Genomic DNA, 15,744 nt, shown 5'->3' with positions numbered 1-15,744 from the left:
CATGCAAACTATCGAATTATTTAAATGTAGCTACGAGAAAATGTATTGGATAATATGATCGAGACACAATAAGGACGAAATGATGTCACAAACAACCGCGTAATCTATGCCGGCACATTTTATTCTAAGTGTAATTAGTTTACGCTTTAAATTGGTTTCCTGGTGAATTTAAACAGTAGAAGACATAGTGTGACTATTTGTTAACAATATGACACACAGGAAGGCAATTCTTTTAATAGGTTGTTTATCGGGCAGAGTTCCCACTCATGTGCGTAAGTGCCTATTGTAAACGCCATTATTTCCAACGCAGTGGTTTGCCTTTCCCATTTCGGGAAAGCGATTATACCGCAAATAAAACCAAGCCATTTGCTTTTTTTTTTTTTTTTTTTTTAACTTTCCATTCCTATTGGCTCGTTCGTTATTCTTGGAATGACGTTGTGTAAAGCGATGAGCCGCCGGCTTTCTCAGCATGAAGCGGCGAAAGCCGAACTCGAGTTCAGCGTGATGCAACGACGGGATAATCCTGTCGAGGGGAAGATTTTGTGAAAAAGAGCTGCGTCACACTGCAACTCCTGACTATTTTTGGTTTTGAACGTTGCCTTTTTTTTTTTTTTGGAATCCCAATCAAATGTTCAGACACACACGAGCCGTTTTTCACTGGCGGCGTTTAAATCTCGATATCGCAGAAGGATCCAGCATCCCAGCAATTAAAGAGATTAGACTTAATTAGACTTTTTTAAATATTTTAAAAAAAATATATTTTCGTTTAATCGCGGGTTACTTGCTATAAAGCGAGCCCACACCTCATTCGGATACCTTCACTACTGGCTTCTGCAGCTCAACGTTTATGCACTGTTAAATTATAGTGTGTCTGTGTTTTTTCCAGCGCTACAAGTCTTCCTAAAATAGACAGCGGTGGAAATTATAGGTCTTGAGTGCCCGCGAGTTAGTGTTTGTGTGCGAGCTTGTAGACGTTGCGAAACGCAGCACGGGGGCTTCTGGAGCTGCCGGGTGGCTGCCTCTTGTCTTTCAGTCAGCTGACCGCGGGGACTTGGCAGGAGAACGTGCGGAAATCGATCCGAGACGGCGAACATGTGTCCCAGTCGTCACAATTTAGATTGGGAGAGACAAATCAGAGGAGTGGACATGGTTGATTGTGGGGAGAGTGTAAATAAGGTCGGTGACGGCAAGGTGGAGGGAAGGATGGTGGCTGCCAGGATGGCCGAGTGGTCTAAGGCGCCGCGTTCCGGACCCAGTCTCCCCAGGAGGCCTGGGTTCGAATCTCGTGGCTGCCAGGATGGCCGAGTGGTCTAAGGCGCCGCGTTCAGGACCCAGTCTCCCCAGGAGGCCTGGGTTTGAATCTCGAATTTCCCCATTGTGGGACTAATAAAGGCATTATTATTATTATTATAAAAGGTTCCATCCATCCACTTTTGACAGCATTTGTCCTCATTTGGTTCACGGGTGAAGCTGGAAGCGATCCCAGCTCACTTTGGGCGAGAGGCCAAAGTACACACTGGACGGGTTTCCAGTCAGAGTTGAAAAAAAAAAAAAAAAAAACATTTAATTTTAAATGAAAATGAACAAAAGCAAAACTAAATATTCGTCTTTGACACACCAGAGTAATTAGAAAATAAAACATTAACAAGGTTTATTCATTTAATTTTTTTCGAATTTGGCGGGCCGGATTAAAAACGTTTAACGGGCCGCATGTGGCCCCCGGGCCGTAGTTTGCCCACACCTGCTCTATAAGGTCCCTTCTAGTGCACTACCAGTCGCAGTAGCGTTATGTGGGACTCAACACGCGTCCACATAACAGACAACAACCGACAGATCACTGATCAGCGGGCAGAAACGAAACGTGCAAGCGAACGTTTAGCAGGTAATCATCCGCGCCAATTGACGGCCTGTAAAGAAATAAGTGGGTCATCAGCTGCTTCAAACTGATAGAGGGGTTGTCACTCGCGCTACGGTTACGCTCTATTTGTGCCACATTAGAAGTAACGCGCCTGTAGAGCGTTCGGAATGCGTTTAAATGCGGGAAAAAAAAAAATTGTGCAGGAAACAGCTTGGCACACAAGCGCGAAAAACTGCACTGAGGGACAGCGATACTTTAATGACATGAAATCAGTGAGACGTGAGCAACATTTTAGCACCGTGTGGAAAACTTTTTGATGCCAGATTTAAGAAATTACCCATGGGTGAGAAAATGGTTACTATGGTAAAGCCAATTGAAAGCGCGCTGTGGTCAGGCAGCAGAAAATAATTATATGCATGTAGCGCTTTTTTAAAAGTACTCAATGTTGCTGCTTTCTCAAGTGACGAGAGTTGTTGCTGCGGTGGTGCACCAGCTTCTAATCGCCTTCAAAAAGCCACCAGGGACTTCAGTATGACGGCTTGTTTAGAATGTGGTCCAATTCATTGTCAATTAATGGCGTCTTGAAATAACTGAAGCAAAATGGAGTGCACTGCTCGGTTGATTCAGGCTCAATTAGTTTCTCTCCAAAGATGCTGGGACATTAAGTTGAAACAGGAGTTCAGAACATTCGGAAAGAAAATAAATAAAAAAAATTTAAAATAAAATTTAAAAAATAAAATAAAAATAAATAAATAAATAAATAAAAATAAATAAATAAATAAATAAATAAAAATAAATTAAAATAAAATTTAAAAAATAATATAAAAAATAAATAAATAAAAATAAATAAATAAAAATAAATAAATAAATAAAAATAAATAAATATATATATATATTTTTTCAATATATCAATGAATTGATGAAGTGCCAAATGCCCATCCTCAAATCCTTAAACCAGACTCACGCCTCCGCTATGTTCCCAAGTGGGCCACACCCCAGCCGGCCAGGACGTCTGTTCCTATTATAGTCCTTACTCCCATCGCCATGGCAACCCCATCCGTCGGGCAAAATGAGCTGATAACAGCCCGAGGAGGATGATGAGGAGGAGGAGGAAAGTGTTGAAGCTTTAAGAATTTATAACCGCTCCCACCCCACCCCTCTCGGTTTTTCAGAATTCCACAATTCTTCCTTTGCGCCCAACGTAGTTGTAATAAATATTTCCCGAAGCAGGTGAACATCGAGCATGTGTAGTGTATAAAAATGCAAGCAGACAAAGAGAAGACAGATGGCCCCTATCGGATGGAGAATGAGGGATGAGCACCTCTTGGGCCTGTCTGGCCAAGGCGCCCAAGCGAAGAAATGAGTAATGACAGGAAAGACGTAATTTTTTTTGTGCTATAGACATCAGTTGGACAACCAGCATCGAAGCGCGCGCGGCCCGAGAAACCTTTATCTGCACAGCACATGGTGGGAGGACGACGAGCCGGTCGCAATTGTTTCCGTCACATTCATCTGTCTCCAGTCAAAAGGAGGAAAAGCGCCGAAGAATAGGGAACAATATCCTCTTCATGGCACAAAAGCAAAATGTGTTTCTGGCACATGCGGCTTGAGGAGACGACAGGCGGCATTAATCGCCTCAAACAGGTTAGACTGACAGCCGCAAACGGTTGGCTGGTTAAATTATTTAAGACCTACTGCGGTATATTACATTATAGACGTGTATAAGGGAGGCAGAATGGTACAAAGTTATCGGCCGATGGAATGGATCAATGAAAACGCCAATGAAACCCTTTCCATGCCGTGAATGTTTTTTTTTTTTTGTTAATCGCTATTCCGATATTGGGCCCATCAAGACTTTAAAGTGGACGTATTAAAGAAAATTGAATTTTTAATTGCTTCTTCGCAAAGTGTTGGGCCCTCCATCAAGTGTGAAATTAAACGTCAAAGTCAATCTTTTGTTAGCCGCCTTCTTCTCAAAATCTATCCGCACACAAAGCATATGGAAAATATCAAAGCCAACAGGTAAGCAGAGCTGCAGTGTTTAGCACAGATTACAATCTCCTCGTTCCTTTTCTTTGATTTATAAACAGCAACTTTGGTTGACTTTGAAAATAAAGTTGGATTGGATTAGGTACAATATGAAAATAGAACATTTAAAAAGCTATTTTTAGATATACATGAATGTTGTGAGGAGGTAATTACAAGCTTGTCTTCTACCTGATTGAGGCGCGACGGTAAAGCACCGTGTTGGTGTGTACCCACGGCTTGCTGAGTCAGCCATAAGAGTTTGCCTGCTCGTCTCTTGCCAACTCGTCCGCTCTGACCCTTTTGGAGGACGTTGGCGCGTCCAGCCGAGCCTGGCTACAGCACGGAATCTGCAGGGAGGATGATTGCAGCACCCGGCGAGCCACTGGCCGGTCGGAAAAAAGAAAATGCTGGACAGATGGGCATGATAGGAACGCGACATGTATGGAAATAGAGGGAGGAGGAAGATATATGGAAGTATTTGGGGGTTGAGGACATTTAATACATGAGTGCTAACCGTGAAAAGAATTTGCCAACATTTTTAAGTGGTGCAATAAAATGTAATTTGTTACATTATGAGATACTTAAAACAGGAAATGTTAAATTGCCTCCATCAGCTCGTGAAGTAGAATTGGATTATTAAACAAAAACACGTGTGAGGGTCATTTGTACTCAATGAAAATGTTTTTTTGTCCAATTTGAAGTGCATCCACCCAATTTTTTTGTCCAATTTGAAGTGCATCCACCCAATTTTTTTGTCCAATTTGAAGTGCATCCACCCAATTTCTAGAAAACTTTTCCTCACTTGGGTCGCAGGTGAGCTTGATTTCCCACCGTTGAGATATACAACTCGTGAGCAGTCCGCGACCATTCATCCAGTGAAATGAACGGAAATGCCATCAAGCCGGTCCAGCCGCACATTGTGCTCATTCTGGTGTGCACACCTTGGCCACCAGAGGGCAGTAAGTTCAGACATAAACGGAAAAGATGCTTGCAACCGCTCAGCAAGACGCAGTAATATTCATGACTCCCCAAAATACAGAAGAATACATGCCCGTGAGGATTATTATATTGTCCGTCTATATGTGTTGCTGCACCGTTTGTGTTCAAATGTCAGTTGCTTGAAAAGTTACACCACAGTGACAGCAATGTCATTTCACATTAACATAGCACACTTTCAAGAAAAAACAATCTAATGCTTGTATCTTGTATTCCTGCTAGCAAGCCAAAGGAAAAAATAAAAATAAAAAATTGGGCATACCAGGCAAAACGTGCAATCCAGGTCACTCATAATTGCATCGTTTTTCACACGGCCTTGTCATTTATGTAAAGTTTTTGTCTTCTTGTTCAGTGCAACTTTCTGCATAACTGAGTTCAAGATTTTAAGAGTTAAATTAAAAAAAAAAAAAAAAAAGTAGGCCATTTGAAACTGAGGGGGAAATTGCGACACAAAAAAGTACCTGCAACACACGTAAAAAATCTTCAGCACAACTGCAACACCAAAGCCTTGTGGCATTTATCATTGTCTAACGAGTAATTAGCGCTTGTCCCGAAGTGGGAAAAGTCCACATGTAGAGAGGCATGGCGACAAGATGGAGTGGAAAAGTCTGTTCCAGCTTCCCGTGTTCCGCCGCCCAGTAGCTAGCTACTGTAGTTTGAATGTTCCTCCGGCAGACGTTTAATGAGACGTGGCCTGGCGCTCGTCCTCTTAATTAAAGCCATGATTCACTTCTCATCCAGCAGGCAGTCTACATCTGGCGGCTGAGGACACGCGCTGTCAACACGCAACACTCGCAACGACGCTCTTTGAAAGCGGCGCAGTGGAACCGGCAAAAGGCTGAACGCCATCGTTAGCAGTGAGTCGGGCGACCTCACGTTCCCATTTCCGGAGGTCAAACCGTCACCGTCATCAAACTTGAGTCGACTTTTTAAGACTTACTATCGCAAATTCAGTGAAAGAAATTTGCACAAATCCCAGAAGGAACAATGTCATTAGAAATCACGCAAGCATTTACTTACTTACGAAAAAAAAAAAAACAAGCCCCGCCCCCTAAAAAAACTGACGCATGTGAGTCCTTTCAAGCTCATACCAAGTCATGACGTTTGAACTCAGAGCGCCATTTTCCGCTGCATGACCTCGGGGGCAATTTTGTAGCGCTTCCACCGTACACCGTTGTCCTTCAAAGACATCTTGAGCAATTGTGCACGCCCACAAAAGCTTTCCATGCAGCCCACCCACTCCTGCAGAGGTAAACACGGAGAGATCCAGCAACAGAACCACTCGTCAGTGGCTAAAAATAGCCGGCGCCCTCCTGCCTGGCTGTTATTAATGCCCTAATGTGGCTAATGGACAACACTCGCACCCCGTTACTTACTTCTCGGGGGGGGGGGGGCGAGGACTTAATAAGGTGATCAATATTTATCGACGGCAGCTGGGTTATTACATTCTCATCTCTAAACGCTTCCCACTGCCGCTGCTGAGATAGCGCATCTCGTGACCGCATGGGACCTTTACTCTCCTACCAGACACCGACCAACACACACACACACACACACACACACACACACACACACGACGGAGGCTGAGCGAGGAAATCAATGCGTTGACTCAACACAGAACGCGTTTATATATCTTGGCAAGTGGCATCTCATTCACAAGGGCGGATATTATCATATTACCCTCGTGACACGCGGCAGTTACCCTTGAGCCAGACATCAAAGCATAGCAGTCATACCACAGCGGTTCATCATGAGTCACAGTTAAGAATGAAGTCCTTTCTTCAATTCGCTGTCTCGGAAAAACGCTTATAGTCGATCAGGAGAATCATGTCGAGTCAACTGACGGCTCAATTAAATTGGGCGACGCTCAAATGCAGCCCTGCTATAAAGAATATCATCAGGACATAAATCGAGCAACGTTAAAAGTTTGATAGAAATTATTGAGGGATCAGTCGCAAATGTCAGTCGGAGCAAATAAATATTTACACCCGATTTTAAAAACTGGGCTTTTTAGTATCAGTCATAATGACGTGATGCATCACGGGAATTCATCAGTTTTTTTTTGGGCCGGGTTTGAAAAATAAATAGCTCTGCCAGTTTCCTGCAGTGGTTCGAGCAGCGACGTCCAGCCTTTTACGATGTGCAGAGAAAGACACAAATGCATCATTTATCAGACTTCAAGGCAAGAGAGTCACACGCGGGTGCGAGCAGAGAGAGCAAGCTAAGCGCAAATGCGGACCACGAGGACTTAACAACCGCCTGTGAGAAAAACCAGCCCGGCTAAAATGAAGCAGAAAAATAGTTTGGATTCAATTCGGTCAATTTAGACTTTTATAAAACAGTTTTTTTTTTTGTTTTTTTGTATTTTAGCGTCAGACAGCGAGAGAATAGTAATCACAAGCAATTAAGATGTGGTTCTGTTTAACGGTGTTTGGGGAAAATGCGCAATTTGCATTTTATGAGGTATTGGGTGCAGACGCTGACTTGGCAACTTGCCATCATTAATGTCCATTAAGAACCCCCGAGCTCATTAAAAAGACAAACATGAAAAGTTACATTTATGAGGGAGGAGCGCGTCGAATATGTTCTTGCTTGATCTTTGATAATCTGCATGGATTAGTCATGAATGGAGATGCTCACGGGTTTATCACCCCCCCCGCCCCCACCCGCAGCGCCGCAGTGTTAGATGTGAGATTTAGAAGGCGCAGCCCGGCAGGGAAATCGAAGATCACATAAACAGGACGTCCGGGATGAGACGCATTCTTAATATGAAACGCAATCCAGCGCTGTAGAGTGGCGTACTGTTGCAAACACACTTGAAGGAGCCCGATTGAACAGAAACATAACAATGGTTCTGGTATTTCTTCGTGTGAGTCATGACTGTCTGCGCTGGCAAGACTTTTGTAGCAGATCGTCATGGCGAGTGAGTTTGCTGCAGGTGCAGCTCTGTCCCCGATTCAAGTGGACTATAACTGCAGAAATTGGTTGTGTATCTATGTTGTGTCTTATTCGGCTAAGTAAGAAAAGTTAAAAAAAAAAAAAAAAACAGTGACAATCAAGTTAAAGTATTATACTCTAGCTCCAGTCCCAATTCAAGTTGACTGTAACAGCTAAAAATGAAACAATATTCGGACTGTCAACCATTGCAGGTTCACAGTTTTTTTTTTGTTACCCTGCATGATTGTCTGAAAAACTAAATTCAGCTATTTGTGTGCTGAGGCCGAAGCCATGGCCATAGCCTTGTCTAATATCGGGAAAAAAAAGTGTTTTGCTGCCATCTGGTGGTATCTACAGGCAACTTAAAAAATAAGTGGGCATCAATTCCTATTTAGGTATTTTTGTGTTTCTGTTAACTAAAAAAAAAAAAAAGAGTGGACTGGTAGAACCAATAAAGTCGCACAATTCTCCATTCGGACATTTTCAGGAAAAATATGCTGTTAACGTTGCAAAAAAAAAAATGTCCACAGTTTAGCTTAATATTTCCTATGGGGCAGTTATTTTGAAAATGTACCACTGCATTTCTTACTGTTGCTTTAAAACGTTTTAAATCATTTTTTTCATATTAAATGATACAGTTGTCAAATGGTTAATTGTAATCACTGTCAAGTCGTCCCGTGTTTGATGTTGCCGACCCGAGCTGACCCCCGCCTGTCAGCGACAGCTGACGATGCGGCAACGGGGCAACGAGAGTGAGGAATTTCGAGTTTCCCGTAGAAATTCCACGGGCGGAACCTTTCATTCTTCTCCAAGAGGTGCTCATTCTTTGCTTTCAACCGTCGCAGCTTTGTTACCGAAACCTCTGAGGGATGTTAAATGCGAGCGCGCATGTGGCGCGGCTGCGAAAACCAGAACAGATCTGCAGCCTCAGCACGTGCACACGGCACCAACTTCAAACTCTCCCAGAGGCATTTCTCAGGGAAATCAAACGAGTGGCGCTCACAGCACACTTCCTTATTAGCCCCCGAAAAAAGGGAAAAGACAGCGCTCTCAGACTTCTGCCGCGGTCACTATGACTAACCTTGTGATTCAAGTCAATTCCCAGAGACATGTTGCCGTTCCGCACTCAAAAGCAGTCAAGTGTTCGACCAAAACAAAGCAGCCATTTGGAGAAAGAACAGGACAACCTCCACTCTCCATCACGTCTCCGCTTTTGAAATTTGCGTTTGTTGCGCAACAAGCCTCCTGCGACGTGAGACGCATGACTCACACGCTGCTAGGCATTTTGAATGATTTAAAAAAAAAAAAAAAAAAAAATTATTATTCCAATGAGATCTTATGAAATGAGAGCGGTGAAATGTGCTATAACGGACCAATAAGTGCAACCATGTAAATGATTTATTTGGATTACGACGTGCATCTAAGTGTCAAGGAATATATGATTTAGCCAACATATTATTAGCTGGGATTAAAAAGACATTGTTTGACCTATGCACTGGGAGTTATAATTACCGCCACCACATGATGACAACTTCAGCCATACCGCGTATGTATGATGGGAGTGCTGGCAACGGCCACGTTTCGAACAAATCCAACTAAGCCACATACAGTGAAATGAGCCTCCCAGTGACTCAAGTCAGTGCGCGGAGTGCGATGCCACCGTGTCGTCTTGTGTCACTTTCAGCAAGAGGTCACAACCCCCCAGTGAGTACTGGTAGCGAGGCGAGAGTTTACACTGGGAGGCCAGACGGCATAGCCAGGCCTCTTAAACATGTCTCAACCATGGCGACGCTGGCCCGGCCGGGAACGTTATCTGACAAACAACAATGGTGCCGTTTTAGTGCGCGCGTGTGTCAAGGACCCACTTTTGCTGCCGGGATGTTGGAAAAGAATGTAAACTAACCGTACAAATGACTCTGAAGGGAACAGACGGCAAACGTGCACAGTCAAAACTGTGATCAAACATGAATACAAACTAAAGGATTAAAACTTAAAGGGGATGTAATGGAAATGACTTATAGGTCTTCTTTAAATCCCAAATATCCTTTTTTTTTCGAACCGCTCCTCTTTGGTCAAACTATCCTGAAACGCAGAAGCCTGTCATTAAAATAAAACTCAGTAACCTCTAAGCACATGGAAGACAGAGCATGATGCAACGCACATGAAGAACCTGAGAGGAAGCTCCTCGATCCAAAAAGTTTCAATCTGATTATCAACTACTTCTATACACGGCACTGACAGACGTGAGGAATTTCTTTTGGCAACGGTTGCGTTCATAAGCTAAATCCAATCATATTGATAGAGGGCCGGTGCGCAAGGAGCGTTACCTCAAGGCACTTTTGATATGGATCAGATCCAGCACCACGCTGCTCACATATTAAACAGAAGCGGCAGAACGCCACATGAGCGAGTGCTTCGGGAAGGAGGGGAAAAAAAACTCCCTTCTATGGAAGAAAATCAACAGAACCAAGAGTCAGTGTGAGGCGGCCGTTTGACTACATTTCCTTGAATGACTACAGGGAAAATTATTCATAGACAACTTCATTCATTCATTCCACAATAGGGCAACTGGCTTAGACTCCTTTTGGATGACAAACGCAGGCAACAATTCCCTACACAGTCTGAATGCTAAAACTATTAGAATGAAAGAACTGCTATGCTAGCCATCCATTTCCACACTACCTAATGACAATTCAAAATAAAAAAATGCCATAGACGAGCTAACCAAACCAACATCCATCTCTTGGTATTGTAGCTATAACGCTTTAGGCAACAGATCTTCAAACACAAATGGTGCAGCAACATGAAGACCGACAATATAATTACACTCACAGGGATACAGTCTTTATCCTCAGCAAGAACCACGTCTTTGCGTTACACAAGCAAATCGAAATACAGTACATTTTGTGTCTATTACACTGCCCCCTGGTGGCAAAGATGCACACACTAGAGGGAGGCCTATTGACGTAAAAGCATTAAATCATGATGTGAAAAGTGGCCATTTCTTCACATTCTATTTAATTGGGTTAGTAATTAATCTTTTATTGAGTACAATACCGTAGGGAGCTATTTTTCTAACTTCAAATACATGTTACATTATTTTTGTTGGTGTTTTTGGGGGGGCCTGGATTGGATTCATGTAATTTGCATTCATTTCAATGGTGGAAGATGATTTGAGATGAGTGTTTGAAATTACGAGCGTGATCAGGGAACACATTCAACTCGCAAGTCAAGGCCCAACTGGATTCCACATGCTAAAGTGAAGGGGCAGCTGCTTTTGTTCCGCGTGGATGTGATTCACGATGCGTTCACGGACACGGACGGCGCAAGGTTTCCAGTTTGGAGCGCCCCCCCCAGTTGAGCACTCTGGTGCGCGCCCTTTTACGCATCTGCACGGAATTGGGGGGGGTCCGCGTTTCTTTCACGCCTTTTATCGCACAATGCCAGCGCTTTCACCGGCGAACGCACGCCGGCATGTCTTAGAAAAAAAAAAAAAATCAATGTGGAAACGGATCGATTCCAACATTGTGCTCCAGGAGAGAGGCTGCTTCGGCATCAAGTCGTATCGATTATGAGTCTGTTGCAAACAAATTAATAGGCTGGCAAAACAAACGCGCGTGCGCGTACGAGGAAGAAGAGACAAGGGGGGGGGGTCCTACCTGGTTGGAACATACTTTGGAAATAAAAGATGACCAGAATAAAGGATCCCAAACAAGTGGCGAGTAACATCCGGCATATCTTGCTCATCCTCATGAGTTCGCTTAAAGTCTGTTTCATGGCCGAGGAAGGCGAGAAGAAAGAGACGGGGGTGAAGGTTCCGCTCGCTCGAACCTTCCCGGTGTGGCTCTGGTGGTACTGATGAGGAGTCAGGAGGACCGTCCGCCGGTCATTGGGCGAAACGCATCCTACGCGGAACGTACCATTGGTGGTCGGTGGGCGGGGGGGAGGAGGAGCTGCTTGGAAGAAGTCCACTCCCGGTTTTAAGAAAATGAGCGCGTCCAGATGTGCGCTTCTATCTTTGGCGAAATTATAGTTTTGGGCCATTGAGGTTCTTTTTCACTTGCGATACCAGGCTGTTCATGAAAGTTATTTTTATATTATCTGTCTTTACTTGCCTGATTAAATGGAACAGACCCCTAATTGATATATACACTAACACCAGTCTACTGTTAAAATGACGACTGTTAAAAAAATAACACCTCATCAAATCAACCAAAAACACTAGCGTTGGATTTACTTTATCTATATGATTTAAATTTACCTCATAAGAATAATACACCAAGAAGTATAAAGTATGTCGGTTTACTAAACCAAAAAAGTGACCGGTGTAAATGGCAAAAAAAAAAAAAAAAAAAAAATGCAACTAAAAATAAAAATGTCTATTAATATTTGTAGTTTAATATTTATATATACACCCCTATGATCCGAAACACTTGATAATATTTTTAACACATCAGAAGTGCCCATGCAACCTGTAAAAATAGTAGTTACTACTTTCCTTTTCGCTACATTATGACCTTTTTGACTCAGTGATAAATAATCGGATGGGGACATGTGCAAGTGACCCTAACCCAAAACTGTAATTGAATCTATTACAAAACACGGTGGGAAAGCATTTCCCCCTATTGGACAAGGCAAAGAGCTGACTAAATGAAGATGTTCTCCTTACTTCAACGTTCACCAAGACGCCATAATACAGAGCACCACAGCAAAATTGTTATATTAGACAAGGCCTGAGCAGAAAACAGCAAATAATTTCCCCCCCAAAATACACCTTCCTAAAATAACGGGATAAGAGTCAGGCCTTAAGCAATTCCCATTCGGATGTAAAGCATAAGAGCAACACTCCAAACGACAAACAATCTAGTAGGAATATATTTCATTTTTTTTCCTCCTTTTAATCACACGTTAAAACAAGACATTCCAAATCAGGCCACAGTTTACTGCATGCCGTCTGACATTGCTGCTCATTGTGGTCGTATAAGCACTGGTGACAGAAATGGCGAGAGGCAGCAGACAATGACAACCCACACACATTTCTTTCCCTTCTACTACGTTATGTCTTAACATCCTCAGCTTTAACTTGTTCTCCTTAAGCACACAAAACTACAGCGCCACCAAGTGGTGACAAAGTATCCAAGCAGTGATGAATTCTATCTCGATGCAGCATCTTTAAGTACGGTGGCGTGTGAGTTGTAATCAGATCATCATGCAGGGGCATTCTCAAGCAAAGAAAAAATAAATAAATAAAAAAAACGAAGCAGGAAATGTGGTGTAATCGGTTATGTCCACATGCAACGTCGTCATGGGAAATGCTACAAAGGTGGTCCGCAGATTACGTCGGCCCTATATTGATCAACACTGCCGCAAAGGCACGGGATGGATGGGAAGCTCAGCGTCACTCTGGCAGAATTAAAATGAGGCCCTTGCGCGTGGCCCACCAATGTTACAAACGCGTACGTACGAGCATAGCTGAGGCGCCGACGGGAAAACATTCAGGGGTCGGTCCTTTAAGAAATACATGCACTCAAGGTGGAGCGGAAATAGGACAAAAGTGGAAAAGCAAACAGCACCAAAGGAATGCCGGCCTAAGGGCTCGGTAAAGAACAGACAGGGACCTATTAGAGGAGGAGCGTTTACACACATCCATTTAGAGTCCGCAATCGCCGTTTAGTTCATTACAAGAAATTAAGTTCATAAAACTCAAGAGGTCAGTAGTGTGCAGAGCAAAGTCTTATCGCTCTACCGGTAGCCTTTTAAATGTCAACTCTATATTGCAGATGTGTTAGGTTTGAGAGATCAAATTTAACAGCAAGTCATCAGTGTACATTTCAAAATTTTGCTAAAATAAAAAAATATATATATATTGCTTCACCAAGTGGAGTTGAGACCTCCGTCAAGGTTGTACGTATTCAGACACGCATTCCCTGCACAGTGCCCGCGCGGCTGTTCGTCACGCGAAGAAACCCGTCGACAGTCAAGGTCACCAGTTCACAGCCGTTACCGGTTACCACGGCAACCGTGATGGATGGGGCCAACCTCGGCACTTTCTCTCATACAGTATGTTCACCTCGGGTCAGTGAGGTGAGCAGGGGGAGCAAAAAGTCCTGGCCTGCATTAAAATAGTCGGAATTAAAGTTGACTTTGATACCATTTGGAGTCACTCAATAAAAGATCCAGTGGCCTCTATTTCAACCCTCACTGAATGGCTTATTAATTACATTTTCAACGAGGTCCTAACCCTTTCAATGTAACATGAGATTAGCGGCCACACAGCACACAGGTACTTTGAAGCGACTTTTTTCCTTTTTTTTTTTTTTTAATATATAAATCTTGAATAATTCAGCACCCAGACTGACAAACTCATTTGAATGCACCGCTCTGACATTGACCTCCAAGTCAGCCACGCTTCCTCAAGGACTGACAACCCGGAGGACCTCAGACAGAGCGCGATATGAATGCAGGCGCAATATTTGGATTCATGCCCCCCCCCCCCTCGTGATAGAGGGGAGGAGTGATTAATACGAAACATTTTCATCACAATTCCATATTATTTAAAGGAGACACCACTGAAGAGAATGTAATTAAAAGGACTCAGTGACTAAAACGTGAATGCATGCTTAAGAAATCAAATCATGAAACGGGCCTTAACATGGGTCGGAGCCTTCTTCCACTTAACCGCAGATCAGCTCCCTGATCCTCCTATTTCCATTTGGCAATTTATATGATAATTAAGACTAAATGCGTGCTGTTGACTAGATAAGCGACCAATGGTGGTGTTGAAAGGGTGAACTTGAAGGAGGAGATGGATGACACAAATGAAGAAAAGAGGCCTGTGAGGATTGTTTTATGTTCTGTTTGTAGGCGTTTCTGGCCTATCACTAATTTCCAGTACAGGATTTAATTAATTAGTGGACCCCTCAGCTATTTGCAATTAAGCAAATCAGTACAGTTCAGCAGCACCGTTAAGAGTCGGAAGTGACTTACCATGATCATTACTTGTCGAGAGAAATCTGATGGTTATATGGAGTTTGAATACGCTCCTTATCCAGCGGCTGCCCAGTCAGGAAGTTCAGGTTGCACTAAGTTGGGAGAGGGGACAAGTTGCTGTCAAACAAGACGGAAAAGTCAATTTGGCCTGCGGCAGAAAGGCCAAGGTGTTGTTTCGCCATGATGGATCGGTATGGTAAGATTTATGGCACAGATGGGAGAATCGGTTATCTGCTCCGTTAGTCCCCATCTGTTCAGGGTCAGGTGAAGTAATGGTGGGAAAAAAATGGATGGAAAACACCTGCATGTGGACATTTTTATACATACAGTATAGGGCTGTGCAATTAATCCAAATTCAATTACAATTCTTAAAAAAAAACATGATTATTATATTATTTTTATATACAACATTGTATAAATAGTTCTCTATTTATCATGTCTAAAGCTATACTTGAGTTCAAAATCTGAGTGTTGAAATTATTTAGATGTTGCAACAGTTTGACGGTAATTTTTAAGTGTATAGTAAGTAAACTCCAATTCTTTATACAAGGAAACCATATTCAAATTCATACATTTGCATCTTTTTTAAAGAAAAAAAACCCAATAGTTTAGATGAAATACATTTGATTTGTTTGAAAATTATTTACATTTATGATTTCTTTCATTTGTAAAAATAAAAACAGAATTTGAATAATCGTGATTTCAATTATTACTAAAAATAATCATGATTATTTTTTTGGTGGAATTGAGCAGCCTTGGCACAGTATACAACATAAATTACAAAACCACTGAATATCATTTATTGGAGAAAATCTCAATAAATATTCATAAGTAATGAGTACTATTTTTTGTATTAGAAATGTATACTAAAATGTACTGCGTTAAATTAATATTAACGCGGATTAAGATTTGGGCTAATCTCACTCTTCTGATGA

At 42.6% G+C, this 15,744-nt stretch overlaps 1 protein-coding gene across 3 annotated transcripts in view; it reads right to left on the bottom strand.

Annotated features, from left to right (window-relative positions):
- chst11 (carbohydrate (chondroitin 4) sulfotransferase 11) overlaps positions 1 to 14,923 on the bottom strand; it is a 36,972-nt gene extending 22,049 nt beyond the window's left edge. Inside the window, exon 1 of one of the 3 annotated variants that reach the window (XM_088288983.1) lies at positions 14,807 to 14,923. Coding sequence is in view for 1 of the 3 variants with exons in the window: in XM_088288982.1 (XP_088145108.1) it covers positions 11,479 to 11,596 (118 nt within the window). In the remaining 2 variants the exon portion in view is untranslated. Of the gene's footprint in view, positions 1 to 8,900; positions 9,018 to 11,478; positions 11,662 to 14,806 lie in introns of those variants that run through there. The other 2 variants (XM_088288982.1, XM_088288984.1) reach the window with 2 other exon arrangements.
- Positions 14,924 to 15,744: the final 821 nt, after the last annotated feature.

Source organism: Idiotropiscis lumnitzeri, chromosome 2 (assembly GCF_059441095.1).
Source record: "Idiotropiscis lumnitzeri isolate Australia: NSW breed Sydney's pygmy pipehorse chromosome 2, RoL_Ilum_1.0, whole genome shotgun sequence".
Lineage (NCBI taxonomy): Eukaryota > Metazoa > Chordata > Actinopteri > Syngnathiformes > Syngnathidae > Idiotropiscis > Idiotropiscis lumnitzeri.
The sequence above is the reverse complement of the archived record's forward strand: the minus strand, read 5'-3'. Positions and strand labels throughout refer to the sequence as shown.